The 19786-nt window shown below is 46.5% G+C and overlaps 1 protein-coding gene across 1 annotated transcript in view; it reads left to right on the forward strand.

Annotated features, from left to right (window-relative positions):
* The window catches only part of LOC138515463 (uncharacterized), a 71264-nt gene extending 51731 nt beyond the window's left edge, over window positions 1-19533 (forward strand). The window contains exon 3 of the mRNA XM_069630290.1: window positions 18465-19533. Within this exon, the coding sequence (XP_069486391.1) occupies window positions 18465-19159 (695 nt within the window). The 3' untranslated portion in view covers window positions 19160-19533. The remainder of the gene's footprint in view (window positions 1-18464) is intronic.
* The last annotated feature ends 253 nt before the right edge of the window (window positions 19534-19786 follow it).

The following is a 19786-nucleotide window of genomic DNA, read 5'->3' on the forward strand; positions in this document are numbered from 1 at the left end:
AAAGCATAACTTTAGCTGTAGAAGTCAAGTTCTTAGAACAATGTCATTTTACTACCCAGAACAGTTAACTGGGCGGTCCACAGGCCTTGTCCTTGTCTCCATTGCTTCTTAATCTATAGGAAGTAATTGATGGACCTCCTCAGAGTACACCACGTCCTTTTCCACTCCTTTGTGGGTGACAGGCAGGTCTATTTGTGGGACAAAGGCAGAGACAGCTACTGCTCCACAGTCTCAAAGGGCATGGAAGCTACTGATCCCAGGATGAGCTCTAACAGCTTGACACTCAACGGATCCATGGACACTGTAACAGCTTGACACTCAACGGCTTTCGCTGCCACTTTCTCCCCCTCCCCCAGCCCTTCTTAACTGACTCACTCCCTGACACAGCCCTTTCCATGCTCCACCCTGCTGTATCTGATACTCTTGATGTTCTTGCCCCTATCATGAGGATCCGCTTGAAGCCCAAAGCCATGTGCAACACTTGGTAGGACTCAGACCTCGTCACCCTTAAACACAAGTGCAGGGTGGCTGAGAGGAAATGGCGTGCTTCCGGTACATCCTCTGACAAACTGGCCTGCCGCCTGCTCCAAAGGCAATACCGACTATCCATCCACACCAAGAAGAGAGCCCACATCCAAGCCTGCGTCTCCGTGGCATCTAACAACTCGGCTGAACTCTTTACAATATGCAAGGAGCTGGCCAATCCTGCTGCAGTCTCTACCTCTCCTGTCCCTTTGCAGGCCCTCTGCACAGCCCTGGCTTCTCATTTCATCTCTAAAACTCAGGACATCCTGTCCTCTCTCTCTTCCTCTCCCCCTCCTCCCTCTACGCCCTGCTCTGGCCCTTCTCTGGCCTCCTCTCCTCCGTCCTTGTCTGCCTTTCCCCTGTTCTCCTCAGATGAGGTTTCTAGACAAGTCCGATCTATGAAAGTCTTGTCAAAATAGGTTCAACCATGTTCCTCCAAAACCATCAAAGACCACATTGACACCCTGGCTCCTGCTCTGGCTGACTTCTGCAACCACCCCTTTGCCTTTGGAGTCTTCCACTCTGCCCGAAGCACTCCCTTGTGCACCCTCTTCTTATGAAACCCTCTGCCGATCCTTCCTGCCCTCCTAACTATCGTCCAATCTCCATCACTCCTTTCCTGGGCAAACTCCTGGAAAAGCTGGCCATCTCCCAGCTTAATCTTCACTCTGAATCTGTTGGTTGTCTCCATGACTATCAGTCTGACTTCAGAGCTGACAGAAGCATGGCAACTGCTCTCTTGAACATCTGTGAAGACCTGCTCTCCAACCTCGATTCCAACACCCCCTGTGTCCTCATCTTACTTGATCTCTCTTCTGCTTTTGACACGGTCAACCCTGCCATCCTGCTCAACCGTCTCTGTGATAACCTGGGTATCACTGATTAGGCCCTGGCTCGGCTGACCTCCTTCCTCTTTGATCAACCCTTCAAGGTCCAACTTGGGTCCTTCCTCTCCTCTATCTCTATCTCTACATGTGATGTTCCCCAGGGGTTTAACCTCTCTACCTGGCTGTTCAACCAATATCTGGCACTTCTTGCCCACCGCATTGCCGCTCTCTGGCCCAACTTCAGTGCTATGTGGATGACACTCAACTCATTTTCAAGCTCCCCTCTGCCACCTCTTCTCCTTCTCTCATCTCTGACTGTCTGTCCGCCATCCAGGAGTGGTGTGCCACCAATGATCTCTACCTTAATGCCAGTAAGACCAAGATTCAACTCATCAGCACACCTGCCCCCTCCTTTCCTGTCACTTGATGGCCGGCCTCTCTTAGCCCTCTTCCTGCTCCCACCTGTGAGGCTAAAAACCTCAGGGTCATTTTCAACTCCACGCTTTCCTTCTCTCCTCACATCTCTGACGTCTCTAAGAAGTCACATTACCAGCTGCACCTCCTCAGAGGTATTCTTCCTTTCCTCTCCTTCCCCCAGAAGCACACTGTCTCCAGAGCTCTGGTTCTCTCAAGTCTTGACTACTGCAACAGCATCTTTCTAAATCTGCCTGCTTCTATTCTCCGTCCTCTGCAACTCATCCAAAACAGGACTGCGTGACTTGTCCTTGGCCTCAAACCCAGGGATTTTATCTCTCCAGGACTGAAATCTCTTCACTGGCTCCCAGTTGCGGCGAGGATTATGTTCAAAACCCCCTGCATTGTCCACAAGGCCTTCTGGGGCCTGGGGCCTCAATACCTCCAACTCTCTCTTCCTAAATATCTTACATCTCAAGCTCTTCGCTCATTCGCCTCCGACTCCCTCAGAGTTAGTCGCTTCTCCAAGCAGCGAGTTGGTGGTAGATCTTTTTCTTCTGCTGGGGCCTCCCTCTGGAACAGCCTCCCTACCTCTCTGAAACTTGCGGAGAACCATCTCCGGTTCCAGAAGCACCTCAAGAACTTCCTCTTTGCATCTGCTTTCTCTCCCACCCACCCCTGCTGATCTCCTGGCTGAATCCAAAACTGCACTGTTTACCTGGCTACCCTCTGATCTCGGGCCCAGGTGCTCGCCCGCCAGTTGCACACCTGCACAGCCCCCCTGGCAACCCTTGCACTTGGGGACTGTTTCTGTACCCCTACAGCCCCTACTAGCACTTGACACCTGATGTCTGCACTTACCCTTGCACTTCCACCAGCTGTCCGCACTTCTATTTATTGTCTTTTTTTATTTTACTGTTATCCTATGTACTGCACTGCCCCTTCCCCTTTGCCCTCGCACTTTTCCCCTTCCCCCTGCACGTTTCCCCTTCCCCCAACCCCTGCACTTGCGCGATCATAATGTCACCTGGCCTAGAAGCATCATCTCTGTCTTCCCTCTGTTTCCCTTCCCTCGTCGCGCCTTGAAACACTTGTGTATAGACACGTTATAAAAGCCATATCATATCATATCATGATGGAAATCCTTGTCATGGAAATAACTCTCTGCCTAAAAATGGAATCAAACCCTCTGCCCAGCACACACCTTCTGTGAAGTAAAAGTGTCCATCCGATCAAAGTGTGAAACATTGGTGTAATGTGGGATATGGGCATAAGTTTCAATACCTAGATCAATACTGCCAAAAAAGTGATTTGGCAGGGCTGAGGACAAAAGGAGAGGGCTGAGGACAAAAGGCTGTCCTTGCAGATGTGGCCATCTCTGCCTGGAATCCGCAAGGATGGCCTTCTGTCACCACCCTATATTCCCCAAACCTCTACCATTTGCAGTCTGTAGGCTGCATCCCCTACATATCTACCTGCAGATGGTGGCCTTATAAATGCAGCCTTTCGTACGTAGGCCTTTTTAGGGGGCCGGCCTACAGACCGCAAACGGCAGAACCACCTCAGTTAATTTGCAAGTGTTCCATTAAAGTCTATATTACGACCTTGTTAATGGAGAATACAAATGAATGCATGTTCAAGGTAAATAGCAATAGTTATAATAACTTGATTTTAATATAGTATTCGCTACCACCGTTTTGTGGTTTCATAGCATGTCTTACTATTGCCCAATTTCATTATACTCAATGTATTGACGTTAAAAAGGAAAAAGTGCTAAATTGGCCAGAATGTCATTCAAACTTGTGTCCTGCAGCTTAAACACAGATATAATAGTGATAATATATTCCTTATATTGCGCTACACACCCATAGGTCTCAGAGCGCACAACTAACAGAAGACATTACTATCCCACAGAGTGGTACTCAATATATCGACCTCAGAAGGATGAAAGGCTGAATTGATCCTGCCGGGATTCAAACCTGCCACAGCAGGCTGCGCATAGATATCAGGGGCGAGAGCTTAGCTCACCATGCTATCTGACCAGCTATATATAATTATTTTATTTAGTGAAGGATTTGTGCTATAACCACAGTTGTATATAACCACTGCTCCTAAAACCCTCTTATATTGGGCAATAAGAAGAGCCATGTATCTGGAACAAGGGAATGAATCTTTTGTCTCTCTAGACGTTTTGGACCCGAATGCCCCTCGAGCCAGCAGAGTCAACGCCGAGGAATCATGGGAGTCATAGTCCTAAACAACGGGAGAGCCGCATGTTGCAGACGCCTGATCTAGAATGAGAAGGCCTTACTCTTCTTCCAGAAATGAAGGACGTCTTTAGTGATATGCACTTCCGTAGGATGGGAGTTCCATACCCTAGCAGTGAAGGTCAGAAAGGTCCTCCCAAGACTTGTGTGCATTTCCAGCGTGAGATATCGAGTTTAATGTTGTCGAGGGGTCTCTGCGGCCACAAAGAGATGTCTTATAGTAAAGACTGCTTCAGATATCTATTTTATTTATTTAGGTAGGCTGCCATGTAGAGCGAATGAGCGACAGTGAGACATTTCAACATAATTCTTGCACCTGGCAAAGAGCCAGTGAACGCTCTGCAAAACTGGGGTAGTGTGTGCATTTCTAAGTACTCCCATTGCAATGTGGTCCGCTGCAGTCTGTAACGCCTAAAGGCACTGAGTCGCGCACTTAGGCGTACTCTACTCTAGCTTAGAGCCAATAATGGCAATACTGACAGTTTTCCTCTGAGTGGAGAAGACCAGCTGTCTCACAGCATTACTTGTTGATTGAACTAAGAATAGAATTAATATGGGTACCAAGAGATAGAGTGGCATTTAACATGATGCCTAAAGATTTGGATGTAAGTATGTACCATACGTAATACGCCAGACACTCGTATATGCACTTCTTGCTCTTCCTTTATTCCAGTATCACAATACGGCCCCAACAGCATTCCCTGCATCAACCCCATTGGCTGCATTCCATGGGATGGAATGCCACACATCTCCTTCCTTCATGCACACCACACTTTACATGTTGACACTTTTAATAATGACTTCTTTGTAATAAGCACACAGTAGCGTAAACAACAGAGGAATGGCAGAACTGTGACTACTTGACTGATAGAATTAGAACGAATTCCAGTGGACACACATGCCAACGCACAACCCTCAACTCACAGTACTGTTCTACTGTTAAAAGATGCCAGCCCAAATGCTGGCTACCCACACTCTGTACAGCACTCCACTGATCTCGAGTTAGGTCCACGCTTTAAATAAAAAATAATAAAAAAGATACACCAGTGAGATTTCACATCAAAACAATGCACTGGCTAACTACGCATCAATCATCTTTATTAGATTGAATGGGACTGACAACATGAATGAATAAAAACAAGCTCCTTTAATGCATTGGATTTCACAAAAATGGTGCTTTCATATGTGCAGCCCTGATGACGACCCTACAGGGTTGAAACACGTGTCGGCAGTTATCAAAAATTTTGTTTCCCTCTTTTGCAAACATTACGGTTGGAATCCAAACTGGGAAAGTTACCAGTATCTCCAATTTTGTTTGAATTTATCTGTATCACTGCCGACTCTTTGTGGCAGAATTTGCCAATTTATTATAACCTAAAGGTTTTGAACGTCCAGTATAACAGGCCAAAAATCATTGGTTCGTCCAGCAAACCTGGGAAAATCTTTGTTTTGATAAGAAGTCCATCACCAATAAATAGAGCCACACTGGCAGAAAATCTATACCTGTACCGTCCTTCCCTTTTTTTCAGTACTAAACAGAACTCAGTTGGAGAGCGCAGAAAGCGGAGGATAATATTTTTTTCAGTTTACTCTAATTGATCAAGGGCTTTAACATCCGGTGGACATTCCTGATGTCAAAGGGCACCACCTGGTGCTTGCAGGTTGCCAGGAAACAGGCGAAAGCCAATCTGACCAGTGCTCAATCAGTGGGCTTTGCCTGCCAGTCATCCAATGTCAAGCCCATGGTGGTCATATATAGAAAGGGTCCCAGTTTTCTCCGGTCATCATTTAATGTGGATGTCAGGTATGCATCACCCTGACAATCCATGCAAGGATTAAATGAGCAATCCAGATTATGCTCCACACCTATGGGACTGGCCCAGTTATCACTTGACTTGGTGATCACTCCCACTGCAAACATCTCTTCCAATTCCTGTTTGATGTCCAAAAGGGCAGCTGGTCAGACCCTTTATGAATACGAGCGGAGCAGCACCGCCTTATGTTTGTCCACACCTTCGCAACTATAGGCTTGCTGGAGAAAGTGATGTCAAATATGCATTGCACTAATTTCAACTCTGCCCTCTCAATGTTGGTTAACTCCTCGGAGAGTTTCACCAAGCAAAGGGGGGTCCACATTTTCAGTGCTATTTGAAGTTCCAGACTTATCCCTTCCACCTCAGAATATTCATAACCACAGATAAACACATCTGCCTCATCACAACGGAGATATATATTGATCATGCTGACATAATGCGTGCATTGGTGTCCTGGCTTGTACGTTTTTGCCGAACCCAGGTGGTGAGTCCCAATAGACTTCAGACATTGGCAGGACAGAGGGGGTATCCCCCTACACTTCACCAGAAAAAATTCTTCAACACTTACTTTTTCTGCGTTGACTTCATCAGGCATTTACTTCTTTGTGCATTTACTTCTTACCTTTACTTGGTCTACAGTTGGTAGGAATTTATATGGTAAGAATAGCTGTAAGGTAGCCGTAAGGTTAGGGTTGGAGTCAAGGAGGAGTTAGGGGGAAGAATATGGGTTAGAAAAGAAGGGTTTTTAAGGGTATCCCCGGTAATGACGAAGTGAAAGACAGAAGAAGTAAACGTATGGCGAGGTAAATGTGACAATATGGATGTATAGCAAAGTGAATAGTGAAAAAATAAAGACATACATCTGACAGGGGTTGCTTTGTCTTTCACCGGCTTACTTAATGGTATAACCCACAGTGGTCCAGAAATCACGGCATGGTGCTCGGGAGAGGGGAATGGTGGACAAGAATACAGGGTAATGTTATAATGAAGAAACGTCCAAATGCAGTGGTATAATAGATATAATTTACATCTAATTGCAGACAAGTACAAATATATGTAGCTCAGAGTAATGTCAATGGTAAAGTGACTTATCTTTATATGTATATGCATTCATTAGCTTTTGACTTTTGAGGTCAGGATCAACTCTGAGGTCGCAATTGGTATTGGGGCTTACCGAGGTTCAGTATAGTTAATGTTTAATGAAGGAGTAAAGTTGGGTGATACTCAACCACACGTGGTTCAACAAGGATGCAGAGCTACCACAGTACTAAGATTTATGGTAATGAGGTGATGATTTGCTGAATGTGAGGCTGAGTCCTTCACGACTCATGGAATTACCATGGTCAGGTTTTGTAGCTCCTGCATGGTAGCCTGTGGTAGCCGGTGTCCAGTCCATTGCAATCATATTTCTCACAGCCCCCTATGACAGTCAACTGACCAAACTCATGTTTTGGTCTCTGCAGCTGTGGTTAAGTCTGTGCCCCTAGCTCTTCAGTTTCAACAGCGACATTGCCATCTATGGCCACATCTTCGAGGGATTCCCTCCACAAATGAATGAAGTCTCGGTGCATAATTCTGCACTGGATTTCGGCTGGAGGTTGCCTGGAGGTGCACCTAATTCTATAGGATTTAGCCCCTGAAATTAGAAACTGGCTGCTACCAGCAAGTGGAGCCCTAACACCTAGCAATGCAAATGACCATGCATAGAGAAAGCAGGGGAAGTGGATACAATATCATTTAGGTCGCTCATGCAACATGCACATTGGTGATGAGTCATTAGAACTATTGTGATGAATCACCATCTCACTCAACAGCCTGTGAGAATCTCAGATGTTAGGTTCTCTGGGCATCACAACCGTTTGAAAAAACCCACACAGAGGAAAGGACGGGGTCCGCTTCCTGCTTTGGTGAAAAGGCTTTACCTGGAGTAGGAGTTAGGCCAAGTCTCCAATCTGCAAAAGGTAGTGGAAATGATCACTTTTGTGATGCCACACATGCAATGTGCAGCAGCAGTGCAACTGTAAATAATGTTCATGATGTGCACTGGCACGCCAAGCAAACACTTGGGCGTGGGTGCACAGACACACACACACGCGCATGCTCAGTCACACTCAGTCAGTCTCACACACTGACACAAACCTACACATACATTTACTGTCGCAGAATGGCCATGTGCGGGATGCAAAAAAAAGATTGCTCTCTTTAACAAAACACGAATGTATTCCATCCCACAAGTTAATAGACCTCTTCCAGGTAGATCTGCATGTACAAACATGTCTCTTACAATTTTCTCTGGGAGGCTCACGTGCAAGCTTTGTCCACATTGCATAGAAGAACCCTGATCATAGGTTTGGGTTTCAGGTTCCCAGGGTTTCCTGGGAACCTGTAATCCAAAGACAAAGGGGTCCTGGAACATCCTTGGATTGACGCTCCAGGAGTTGCTCCAGGATCGTCCTTGGATTGACGCTCCAGCCCCTGGCACAGTATCAGGATATGGCCTAGATTGTCGAGACAATTGCCAAGTCTCTAGAGCAGGCACAAGTGCTGCCAGGGCCAGAGGGGGGCATTGGTCAGGCCCCTCTCCTCCTCCCTGGTCTAGGGGCTTTGACCCAGGGGTCACCCACATCTGGGATGGTATAACAGGTCTTCCCAGCCCCTGGGTGTTACTGCGCCAACTCATTCCTTTAACCACTTATAATGGATAAGTGTGTAACTTGATCTCCTCCTTCCTCCTCAGATTTGATGTAAGTATCTCCAACTCTGGAAATTTGCTTCTCCTTCTGCCTAGTGGTTGATGTTGTCCAGCACAGTCAGCATTCCTTCTAGGAATTCCCTTCACAGATGGTAACCCTCCCCCAACAGACAACTTCCTCTTAGATAGTCCACCTCCTCCAGCACAACCTCCTTCCCACGTCTTTCAATGTTTACCTTTAGCTCATTGCCTTCTCAATATGCTTATAGCTTGCCACTCTCCTCCAAACACTCCTCACCAGCTCTTACTCAAATAACCCACACCAGGAGTCTTTCCAAGGGTGCCTTTATACTCGGACCCCTGTGAGACAGACATGGTATCAAGAGAGATGACACAGGCAACATATACATATTTCTAAACAAAGCTTTTCCCTGCCCAAAGAAATCTAAGGAAAGTCTGTGTTAAGTCTGTCTGTGTCACAACCTATGTCCGTCCTCTCAACTACAACACATTCTAGTGGGAAGATGTTCTCAACCAAATATAAGTACTCCAGGTCAATATAGTTCCAATGTAACTTTGTTTCAAGGAGGTTTGATCCGTTATAAAGTTACCTTCTGTAGGTTCACTGACATCACAGTTCGCATCAAAAGAAGGTCTTGGGTTTCCCCCTCCCCAAGTTCAAATGTAATCAGGTTCATACAACACTGTGATCTTGGGACTCCCTTCCCCAAGATAAACACACGCCAGTTCTTTGGTTCTCAGGGTTCCCTTCCCCAAGATCTATACTGAACAGTTAACTTGCTTCCTCTGTTCACAAGTACTTAAGAGAATACCTGGTCTGTTTGATCCATCCTTTAGTTAGCTTCTCCAAGGAAAAACACTTCTTTGCTGCTTTCCCAATAGGTAGTGGTTTCTATTCTTGGCGCAGTTTACAGACCCCACGGTCCACCCATTACAGTTAACGCAACCAGCAACTACATGTCTTGTCTGTGATTTGACTCTTGATGTTGGTAATGTGAGTGTTAGAAAACGTCCTGGTCTAGGCGCAATTGTCAGACCACACGGTTTACCCATCACAGGTTACGCAATCATACGTTTCCCCAAAGCTGTTGTTCAGTAATATTCAAGACAACTCTTTGCTTTCACATTTTCTTCAAAGCGCATTTCTGGTACTAGGCATTTGATATACTCGATTGTCCCAGAATGCTTGTGTGGGCTTAAGCAGCACCTTTCATGCAGTTTGGTATTCACTAAATGCAGGTTTCACATGTGTGCACTCTAGAAATACAGTTCAGGCAGTTTTGTTTTCAATAAATGCAGTTTTTACTTGTGTGCACTTAAGAAGCACCTTACATGCTGTTTGGTATTCAATAAATGCAGTTTTCTCTACTTCCGTGGACCGTTACCAATTCCAAGGTCACTTTAAGTGCTCTGGCATTCCTATTGTCTCACGACACTTACTGGGTCTCTGTAGCTCTGCTTGGCAGAAAATCAACTTGTCAGTTAGCCGGGTACTCCATTCAGCACACGCTGGCCTTCGTGCTTCGCTCCGTCACTGCTCCCTAGCAGCGCCTACTGTATGCTTTCCCTCACAGGGGTCTCAGTCCTGCACAGTCACCTCAGCAAGGCTCTCAGGATCCTCACTGGCGTGTCAGCATCTCGGCTTCTCACGCCTCAGCACAGAAATTCCGTAGTTCTCTTTTCCATCCGTGACTGCACCTCCCATGTGCTTTGGGATTCCACCTTTTATACTCTCCTCTATTACTAACAGGCTGCAGATGAGATGAGGTATCCTCAATTGCCTGCCCCTCCTTGAGTCTATTAGTGTGACATGCTTGATCTTCATGGCCGCATGCCTTCAGACCACTCTTTTTCGTCTCAGTACCAAAGTGGTGTTTAGAATAGGACATCCGCACTACTCCTAGTTGCATCTTCTTCTTCTCAGTACTTAAGGGAAAACAATAGGGGTGGATGAGATGAAATTGGCAATAGCCCATGAAGGCTAAGGGAAGGGAGTGTAGATCAATATCAGGAAATCAGGGATACCATGGGCCTCATTACAAGTCAGGCGGTAACCGTGCCGGTAATATCGGCGGGTTGCCGCCAGACCCATAAATATTTACTGGCGCCTGACTTTCCGGTAACACTGGGGGATTACGTCTCCGGCAGTCCGGGAAGTCAGGCACTGGTAAATAGTAATTCCCCATTCCCATGGGACTCTAGGGGAATGGGGAGCACGGAAGCACCGGCACCATTATTAACGGTGCCGGTGCTTCCGTGACGGCTTGCCTGCCGTGGCCGCTGTGTCCGACAGGGTCAGTCCTGAGTGTGCCGATCCGGTAACAACCGTTGTTTCCGGACCAGCATGCCTCCTCTTTGGGTACCCTCTCTCCAATACCCAAGGACCCTCCACTCAGGTGATCATCCCTCACTTGTCCACCCCCAGGGTTGGGATCCAAAAGCGATGGCCCTTACCTGGCCCCCTGAACAGAAGCATCCTGGGGAATAGATGTGAGAGTACCTTCATGTTTCTCACCCCCCCTTCCCACGAGGAGACTAGGGTTACTTGCTGCACCTGTGTGGCTTGGGCTGACTAGGGCTCGGACTGGCTCATGCGGTTAGGGTCAGGTGGTCTGTCAGGATATGGGTTTAAGGTTATTTTGAGGCCGGCCACCATCTTGGATTTCAAACTGTCGTTCACTGTGTGATAGTTGCCCTCTACTTCTCCTGGAGACTTTGGTACGTTTGTCTGTTTCTTTTCAGCAGACTTTCAGACATCATGAGGCAGTCAATTTCTATGTAAGCCTTCATTCCCTGTAAAACGTTAGTCACAGGAGAAATTACTCTTTGTGTCTCGCATTGCATTCATTGTGATAGTCAAACAATAGAAGGCATAGAATGTATCTGCACAAGTCCCGCAAGCAAAGCTGGAAGTGCCTTTCCTTCATTGTGGTGTTGCAACAATGTCATTATTGGTTTTGCGGAACGCTGGCCTCACGAATCCTAGATTGTCACATTTTACAGTCCCTCCACTCAAAAAAATCACCAGCCGCTACTGACCTTGAATGATTACTAATGGAGTTGCCACTCCAGTGAATCCACTGATTCTCTTTGGTACCAATTGCTGACTCCACAACCGGTTTTATATAATAGCAATAAACATGCCAATAACATACTTCCTTGTTGCTGGCATCGCTCTTCAGAAAGGGGTAATTTACCACACTTCTCTGTGGAATTGCTGCTTGCTGTGAAGCTGTGTCCTACGTTCCAGAGTGAACTGAGAAAGTAGTTTATTTATGTCTCCTCAGCACCTCTTCTTTCTTCTGCAGTAACTTGTACTTTTTTATGCTGGAATAATTCTGCAGAGGTTTGGGACAGTTGTATAATTGAATTGCTCTGCAGCCAGTTTAAGGGAGTGAGTATAAATGTGGTGGTAGTGGTTAACCATATAGGAGCTCATTTTATAAGGAAACGTAATTTCGTACCCAGGTCCCCGGCGCCCATTTTTTCATTATTTCCACTGTGGGGTGCAAATATAAAGGACAAAAGACGGTGTACATGCTTGTATGCCGTCTTTTGCCCTTCACATTTGCACTTAGCAGTGCAAAGTGAGTAAACACCTCCAGGCATGATTGCATGCCAGGCAATGTTATATTTTCATTGTGAACGCTGCTTGCCATGCTCGCATGTCAAGTGGCACTCACAATTGAAATTAAACCGTGCCCGACATGCCAGCATGTTGGGCAGGGATTCATTGTAATTATACATGCTCCCTGCTATACTCAGATGGCAGAGAGCATGTATAATGGATCTATATGGGGTCCTCCTGCTTTATGCTGATGCTTAAAGCAAGCAGACCCCATAGGGATCTCCAGCATTTGCAGCGGAATGAAAATTCACAGCGTGAATGTATGGAAGAGAGGAAGAAGGTGGCTGAAACATGTGTTGCGTTCCGCCCCTCTTCTCCACCATACAAATGAATACACCCCTCTTCTCCACCATACAAATTAATAAAAATAGGGAGTAAAGTTAATGAAAGATGTAAAAGCTGTATGCAAGGCGTTTACATCTTTCATTAACGTTACTCCCGGCTGCAAGATTCACCGATCCCCGAAGCTATGGGTTTAATCACTAAATGTCTTCTTTTACACCTGTTTTTCTGTGGAGGAAATGTTCTCCACACAATAGCGGTACTGCGTGCATTATTACCACATGATTAGTCCTGTGTGCAGTAATATGACATTTCCACAAGGATTCCTAAGGGACTCAAAAATGGGGAAGGGCCAAAGGGTCGCATGACTGAGAATAATGCAGACCCTTCAAGTAAATACGCACTAACAAGATGTGTTAACAGTAAACGAGCTTGGTGTTATTCCCAGAGGTAATACATCCAAGCCTGTAATTAACCCCTCAGTGTCAAAACTGAGGCTGGGAATTACCCTCATAACAATCAAAGCAATATCAGTGTAATCCGTGGACCAGCAGAAGGGTGTACAGTTTAGGATCATTCATGTTTGGCACAGTGTTAGAATGGACTTCTAATCTCTGCTCTGGTGAACAGATGTTTTGCAGTCCCCCCTTGTTAGTGAAATAGGGAACACTTCTTTGAATTTAGCCAAGACAATTCAAGGTAGCTTGGAGAGCAGCCAAGGCTAAGTCGCAGGAGTAGTGGGTATGATTTGAGGTCTTGGATGAGCACACACCGTAGGATAAGAATGACCCTTAGACAGTATCATATCAAGAATATACAGTTGACTATGTCCAGAACAAACACAAGTGAATAATGTCAAACCTGTCGAGGGGAAAAGCAGACAAACTTTAATACATTGGCCAACTCCAGAGATGAATGACCCTAACCTAAAAAGTCCCACCGTATGAAGATTGGAGCCTTGAGCTAAGTGTCAAGTTTGTGCGCAAACATGCTTCGTGATGCGCATAGTTTACAAAGTGCAGTATTTAACGGGAAGGAAAAGTTAGCAAGAGGATTCTGGAGTGTGGAAATTCGGTTCTGAGAGGCAGAGGAGGATCTGCTGTGGAGAACAAGCTGTCTCCAACTTTCAGACGGTTTTAGGAAGCAACAGCCACTCAAGCCAAGGCAAGGACCACAAGGGATCCTTTGTGCATAAAAACAGGTTGGCTGAACTAGGGGCCACCAGTAAGGGGCATGATTACTCACTGCCCTTAGCTCACTCTGGGTCCAAACATGGCAGGTTTGGAGATGGTCGACTGCAGTATGAAATCTGTCCTTGGTTGAGCTTCAAACTGCACAGGCGCTGCAGGCGCAGATGCAGATCTGGTTTACAATTGGAGCTGGATCTCTCGTCACGAATGCAAGACACAGAAAGCACTGATGCCGCTGGTCTCAGGACACTTGAAGAAAGGCGGGAAAGTCACCAGCAGCGACCACCACTGTCGCACAGTGGCCCAGGGGCACCCAAGTCTCAAGGTCTGATGCACGCTCCTCTCTCACAGCCAAAGCAGCTGGGTCAACGAAATTTGGCAAAGAAATGCTTTGCAGTGCGAACTAGGATTTCCCCAAAGCTCTAGACAAAACATGATGTAGCAACGCTCCAATGCAGGTGCCAAGGTACAAACTGGTCAGTCCACTGGAGGACCCAGGAACACTTCCGAGAAGGCTTGTGAGATTGATTGGTCCCACCACTCCAAGGCGTTGAAGCACCCTTGCAGGTCTTCGGAGATCAGGTGCGAAGCAGGGCTCTACCGCGACAACAGCGGGCTTAGGGTCCCAAACCCTCTCTGCGCATTCAGGATAGTCCTTGCTTCTCTGAATACTTGGCTCTGTGTATAGGTTTATATGGGCCTATGCGTGATCTGCAGGTCTGCACTGGGGCCCCTCCTCATATCCCAAAGTCCAGTGGATTGGGCCCAGACAGTCCCAGCCCACTTTCTATGTACTGTGAGACAGGCAGGTTATCAAGAGAGGCACAGAATCAAATATGATAATTTAAAAACCTTTATTTACTAAAGTTCCTGGGTTGGTGTAATGCCTAACTAGCCCTAACTGGCTCCCTTAACTGATGTTTCTAAGGGCCGTCGAGGTCTGGAAGTCCAAAATAAAAATCTGCCTGTGTCTAAACCTATGCTTGCCCTCACTCTTTAACAAAAATGTGTTAGGAAGTCTTTCAAAAGCAAAAAAGTGGTGGTTCAAGGAAAATAGGAAACCAGGATTGGTTTCAGGTGGTCTTCTCACCAGGAGTAGGTTGGTCAGCTTCAACAGAATGAGTTCAGTCAAAAGGGACTGTTCATAGGACCTTCATAGTTCAAACAATGTCAATGTTCTAAATGCCTTGGGGTTCCCTTCCCCAAGCTTCAATTCCTTCAGTAACACCAATAATATAGATTCCACTTTGACTGGCCTCTTAGGGTTCCCTTCCCCAAGCTTAGGCCTCTTCCAAGTTCAAATACAAGTTCAGCTCTTAGGCCTCTCAGGGTTGCCTTCCCCAAGCTCAGGCCCCTCTTGGGTTTGAAAACACAAGTTCAGTTTGTCAGGATGTACCTTTCTTTCATATACAATTCTTTCAAGGGGTAGCATGAGGGACTTTAGAAAACACCAGGTTCTTTGCTCCTTCTAAGCGTGACCACTCCAAGCTTTAAACCCTCTCTTTTATTTACGGCTCTTAACATTTTGTCTCCAGGGGCTTTCTGCACCCCTTCTTGTTCCCCTTTGTTCCCTTGACTTCTTTCTCATGCCCACTGGCAACTTTCTTTCCTTCTCCTGCACACTTGCAGCTTCCTCTCCTTCTTGTGCCCACTTGCACCTTCTTTAACTTCCTCCGTGCACACTTGCACCTTCTTTGTCCTTTTGTGCCCCCTGGCACTTTCTCCAGCTTTCTCGTGCACACTTAAAATCTCTTTACCTTTCCATGCCCACTGGGACCTTTTTTCTGCTTTCCTGTGCACACTTATACACTTTCCACTCCGCTGGGTTGCTTACACGCTTCTCTGTTGTTTTGGGTTGCTTGCCCCTTCTTTTTACAGTTCTCTCACTTCACACCCCTTGCGCGCTCTGCTTTTCTTACTTTCTCTTGGTCTTGTGAATCTTCTTTCAATCTATCTTGCTTTACTAGTTTCCTTTCATTTCATTCCTCTTTTCCGCTCCTTGCCGCTTCATGCATTCCTTTCGCCCGCTCCGTTTCAGGCACCGGCATTCTCCCGAGACTCTCTCTCTCTGTCTCTCTCTTACTTTAACGAGATTCACCTGGGCAAAAGCGCAGTGGCATACGTTCCCTTCTGGCCGTGCAGGCCTAAGGTCAGGGTCTCACCACCTGCCCCTCAGATACCATTGAGGCCAGCGCAGGTCCCAAAGGAACGAGAAATGTTCTGACCGCCAATAGCGGTTCTAAGTCATTATCTCGAATATTAAAGGCTGCACCAAAAAAAGACTGATTTCTTTCAGCCGATTTTGGGCAGCCTTTGATATTCGGAATACTTGAATTCCTCCCTCTCTGCCTTTTGAAATCAGGGGTTTCACCCGAACCTCCCTTCAACCTCTCCCCCACCCCAACCCTGCCTTATACTCAGACACACCTTTTCCTAGCTCCACCTTACATGCAAAAACAGCAAAAACACGCAGAAAAACACACACACACACACACACACACACACATATGCACTCCTTCCCCCCCACCCCCCTCCCCACCACAAACACTGTCCCCTTTCATACACACACGCACGCAAACACACACTTACCTGTAACCTGTCTTCCCCTGCCTATCTCGGTCAGCCTGTCAGCCCCTGCACACACTTGTGTGTGGCATGGGCATGACAGAACCGATTTAGAAAGACCGCTCTGAGCTTTCTAGGAGCGGTCTTTCTAAATCGTTTTTTTATCGGTTTTTATTAAAAGGTCTTTTGACCTAGAACATAGCCTGCAGGGTTCTTCGCTCTGGCTCTCTGGAGACACGGCTCCCTAGCCATACTGCAGCCCCTCACAAACGCCAGGCCAACGTCTCTGCATGCCGTTCTCCTCTGGGCCATCGATCCTGCTGCTCTCTGCTCCTTGACTTCTCTGGTCCAAACAATGTCCCCAGCTCGCTCTGTCAGGTGTGAGTGTTAATTAGTAAATGCCTGACTCTGCCTGACTCTATCAATGGGACAACTTAAGTTCTTTCTACAGCCGGTTTCCCTTACACCCCCATGTTATTCCTATGGGAAATCGTCCCTACTCCCGGTTACCTCTTCCTAGTCCCAATCTTTGTTGGAAGTGGGGAGGGGGAGATGGAATGGGTTTGGAAATAACCCATGAAAGCTGAGGGAAAGGGTTCTGAGGTGGAATTTAAAAACCCTTGGATATCTCACACTCGGATGTTCTCCTCCCAATCCCCCGTGACCCTCCACTCAGGTGATCCTCCCTCACTTATACACCCCCAGGGTCGGGATCCAAAAGCGATGGCCCTCCCCTGGCCACCTGACTAGAGGATTTCGGGGGGAGTAGGTGGGAGAACACCGTCAGGTTTCTCACAGTACCCACACACGTGACATGCATCAGCCCGCGAAAAGCGCCAGCTTTCGTGGGTGAATGAATGCCCAAATAAGGACTCCACGGGGCACAATAACCAGGAGGAAGGCCAACGGACAAAATGGCCAAAGGAGAAGACAAAAGACCTTGTGGCACACCCATGACGGGCACTAGCCACAGTCATGAGCCAAACTCGGTAAGCACGGTATGGCTCGGTAAAGAAATGTAAAAACACACGAAAAAGCTTCTGCTGCCACCAGTCTACTCCTAGGCGCATTGTCCAGTTACCAAAAAACCCTTAAGGGGTATCTAGGGCCCAAAAAAACAAGGACCCCAGTGTGCAGTACAGTAATGTACTTTGCGCACTGAAATACACGTGCCAAAAGTGGTAAAAAAGCCATAAGACTAAGAGAAACACATTTGTTCAGTACTTATACCTGAAGGACAAATCAGTTCCCCATAACAATGAGCGAAAGCCCAGTGGAGTGCAGGTGAAGGCTGTGCTTCACTGGCAGAAAGTCAGGACAGGAGGCTGAAACAAAGTGAGTAAGTGACATTTTACTTAACACACAGCACCAAAAAAACAGCAAAATTATACTGGGAAAAGGAAATTCATTGTTTAAGCAAACCAAAGATAGCATGAAATACAAAGGGGGTCAACAAGAATCCAAGAGGGAAAATGACATGCTGGTGGAAAACCATTAATTTCTTGCAGGCCGAGCGAGAAAGGGATGCAGAACTGGCGACTCCAGTCCGTCCCCTACTTCACTAGCAAAAACATGGAAAATCCCACAGACCACAAAAATAGGTTTTAACCTAGGTGTGACCCTTTTAAGCCTGGCTTTATCACCAGTTTTGTACTCTGGAGACTTTGTAAATTACCCTTTTAGTGGGAAAAGGGGGGAGACAAAGGACATTGGGCCTCATTACGAGTCAGCCGTTAAGGGGTTAACGGTGCCGTAAACGGCGCCGACCCTTAACGCCTGATTCCAAGGTCCCTTTGCGCCATGGTGAGTTTAACGCCTGCTTTTTCCAGGCGTTAAAATCCATGGCGCTAAGGGACCATGGTGCTAATTACGCCACCGTAATTTACGGTGGTGTAATTAGCACCTTCCCCACTCCCATTATGCCCTATGGGGCAAAAATGGGAATGGGGAAGGGTAAAATGGGAAATGGGGATTTACCGCCCCACTCACCTTGGAATGGGGCGGTAAATACGCCATCCGCCATGGTGTAAACATAGTTTAAACATAGTTTACACCATGGTGGTAAGGGTACGACCCGTAATGAGGCCCATTGTATCATAGACATGAAGCTCATATTTAAAATTCTTCTACGAAGAAAAGAGATAAGTAAATGTATCTAAAGTGTCTATGCAAACAGGAGAATGCTCTGAAGTGTTTTCAAAAACCTGTATGTGCTTAACATTGCTTTTCTTTCTTCCAGCCTTAAGAAAAAGGTCCAGCCCTTATGATGCATGGCTGACTGGCTTTGAACCAACCGAGTTGAACTGCCAAATTATAGAGCTCACTCCTCCAGTGCCCACCGTCAACACGCAACCATCAACCAAAGCAGGCAGCAGAACCACAGTCAAAGCAGCAGCAACAACCAGGCAAAAAGCAACAGATGTCAAAGTTGGCCCCACAAACCCACTGGTTGCTGGGCCAGAGGAAGAATCTAGGCTCTTCTACCTGGCGCCTTTTGTTCCGTTCAGCGGCTACATCCCGACCGTCAGGTATCAGGACGTCACATATTACACCCATCAGTATGGCTCCTACGTCCCGTTTTATGGCGGGGGCTATTATCCTCCACTTGGGGCAGACGCCTACTACAATCTACTTATGTTTGGCAAAATGCTAAGGGACGGCTCCTCTGAAGAAGAGGGGCGGTGGAAAAGAGAGGCTTCATACTTGCTCAAAAATACCTCCCCAAGAATGGCAGCAAAGCATAAAAAAGGATTTATAGAGAATTTGTTCTCTCACAGGGTTACTCCACTAAACAGCAGGCGTGTGGATATCACCCCAGGCCTTCAGATATTTCGACGCAAGGTCTACCCACATTCATATGGCCACTCAGTCTTCAAATCAAATAGAGTTCTTGGAAAAATTAGAGTAAAGGAGAAAGAAGAGACCGCCATTTAAAATGTTGCCTGCCAATTTGCAAATCATTCTCAGATAAGCTAGCCTTGAGAAGACATTGAGTTCAGATGGCGTTGTGTGTCACTTGTGTGTTGCTTGCTAAATATTCACGCACTATGTCCGCTTATTTGTATTAAATTACTTTGCTTTCTTAAGTTGCCTGGGAAGTCAAGAGAACAAGAACCAGGTGCCAAACCCACACAGCAGTTATGTGGCCCAACAGCTTACAGGTGACACCCATGCAATTGCATCTAAGCTTACAATAGATTGCCTGCTTTGCAAAGCAGATTTTTTAAGAACTTCGTTTCACAAATGCATTGTAAAACATATTTATTTTAAGCAAGGCACTTTTTTTAAATAAATCAATATTGAATGAGTTGCGTTGGTGCCTGATTTTATTGAGCTTTTATCTGTGTTCCTGACAAACTAAATAATCACAGGTTTTACATATGCAACTTTAAGGGCCATGTTTAGGACCCTCTTTCTGTTACATTCATTTTATACACTCATTTTGCTCCTATTCATAATTTGACGTTGGAGGCCTGGTACGTTTTCACTCAGGTGTAGCCAAGTCGGCGCCTCCACATTTTTATCATTTGCATGGCGAGTCCAAATGTGCAGGGCAAAAGG

Source organism: Ambystoma mexicanum, chromosome 6q, assembly GCF_040938575.1.
Source record: "Ambystoma mexicanum isolate Mex_15411 chromosome 6q, UKY_AmexF1_1, whole genome shotgun sequence".
Lineage (NCBI taxonomy): Eukaryota > Metazoa > Chordata > Amphibia > Caudata > Ambystomatidae > Ambystoma > Ambystoma mexicanum.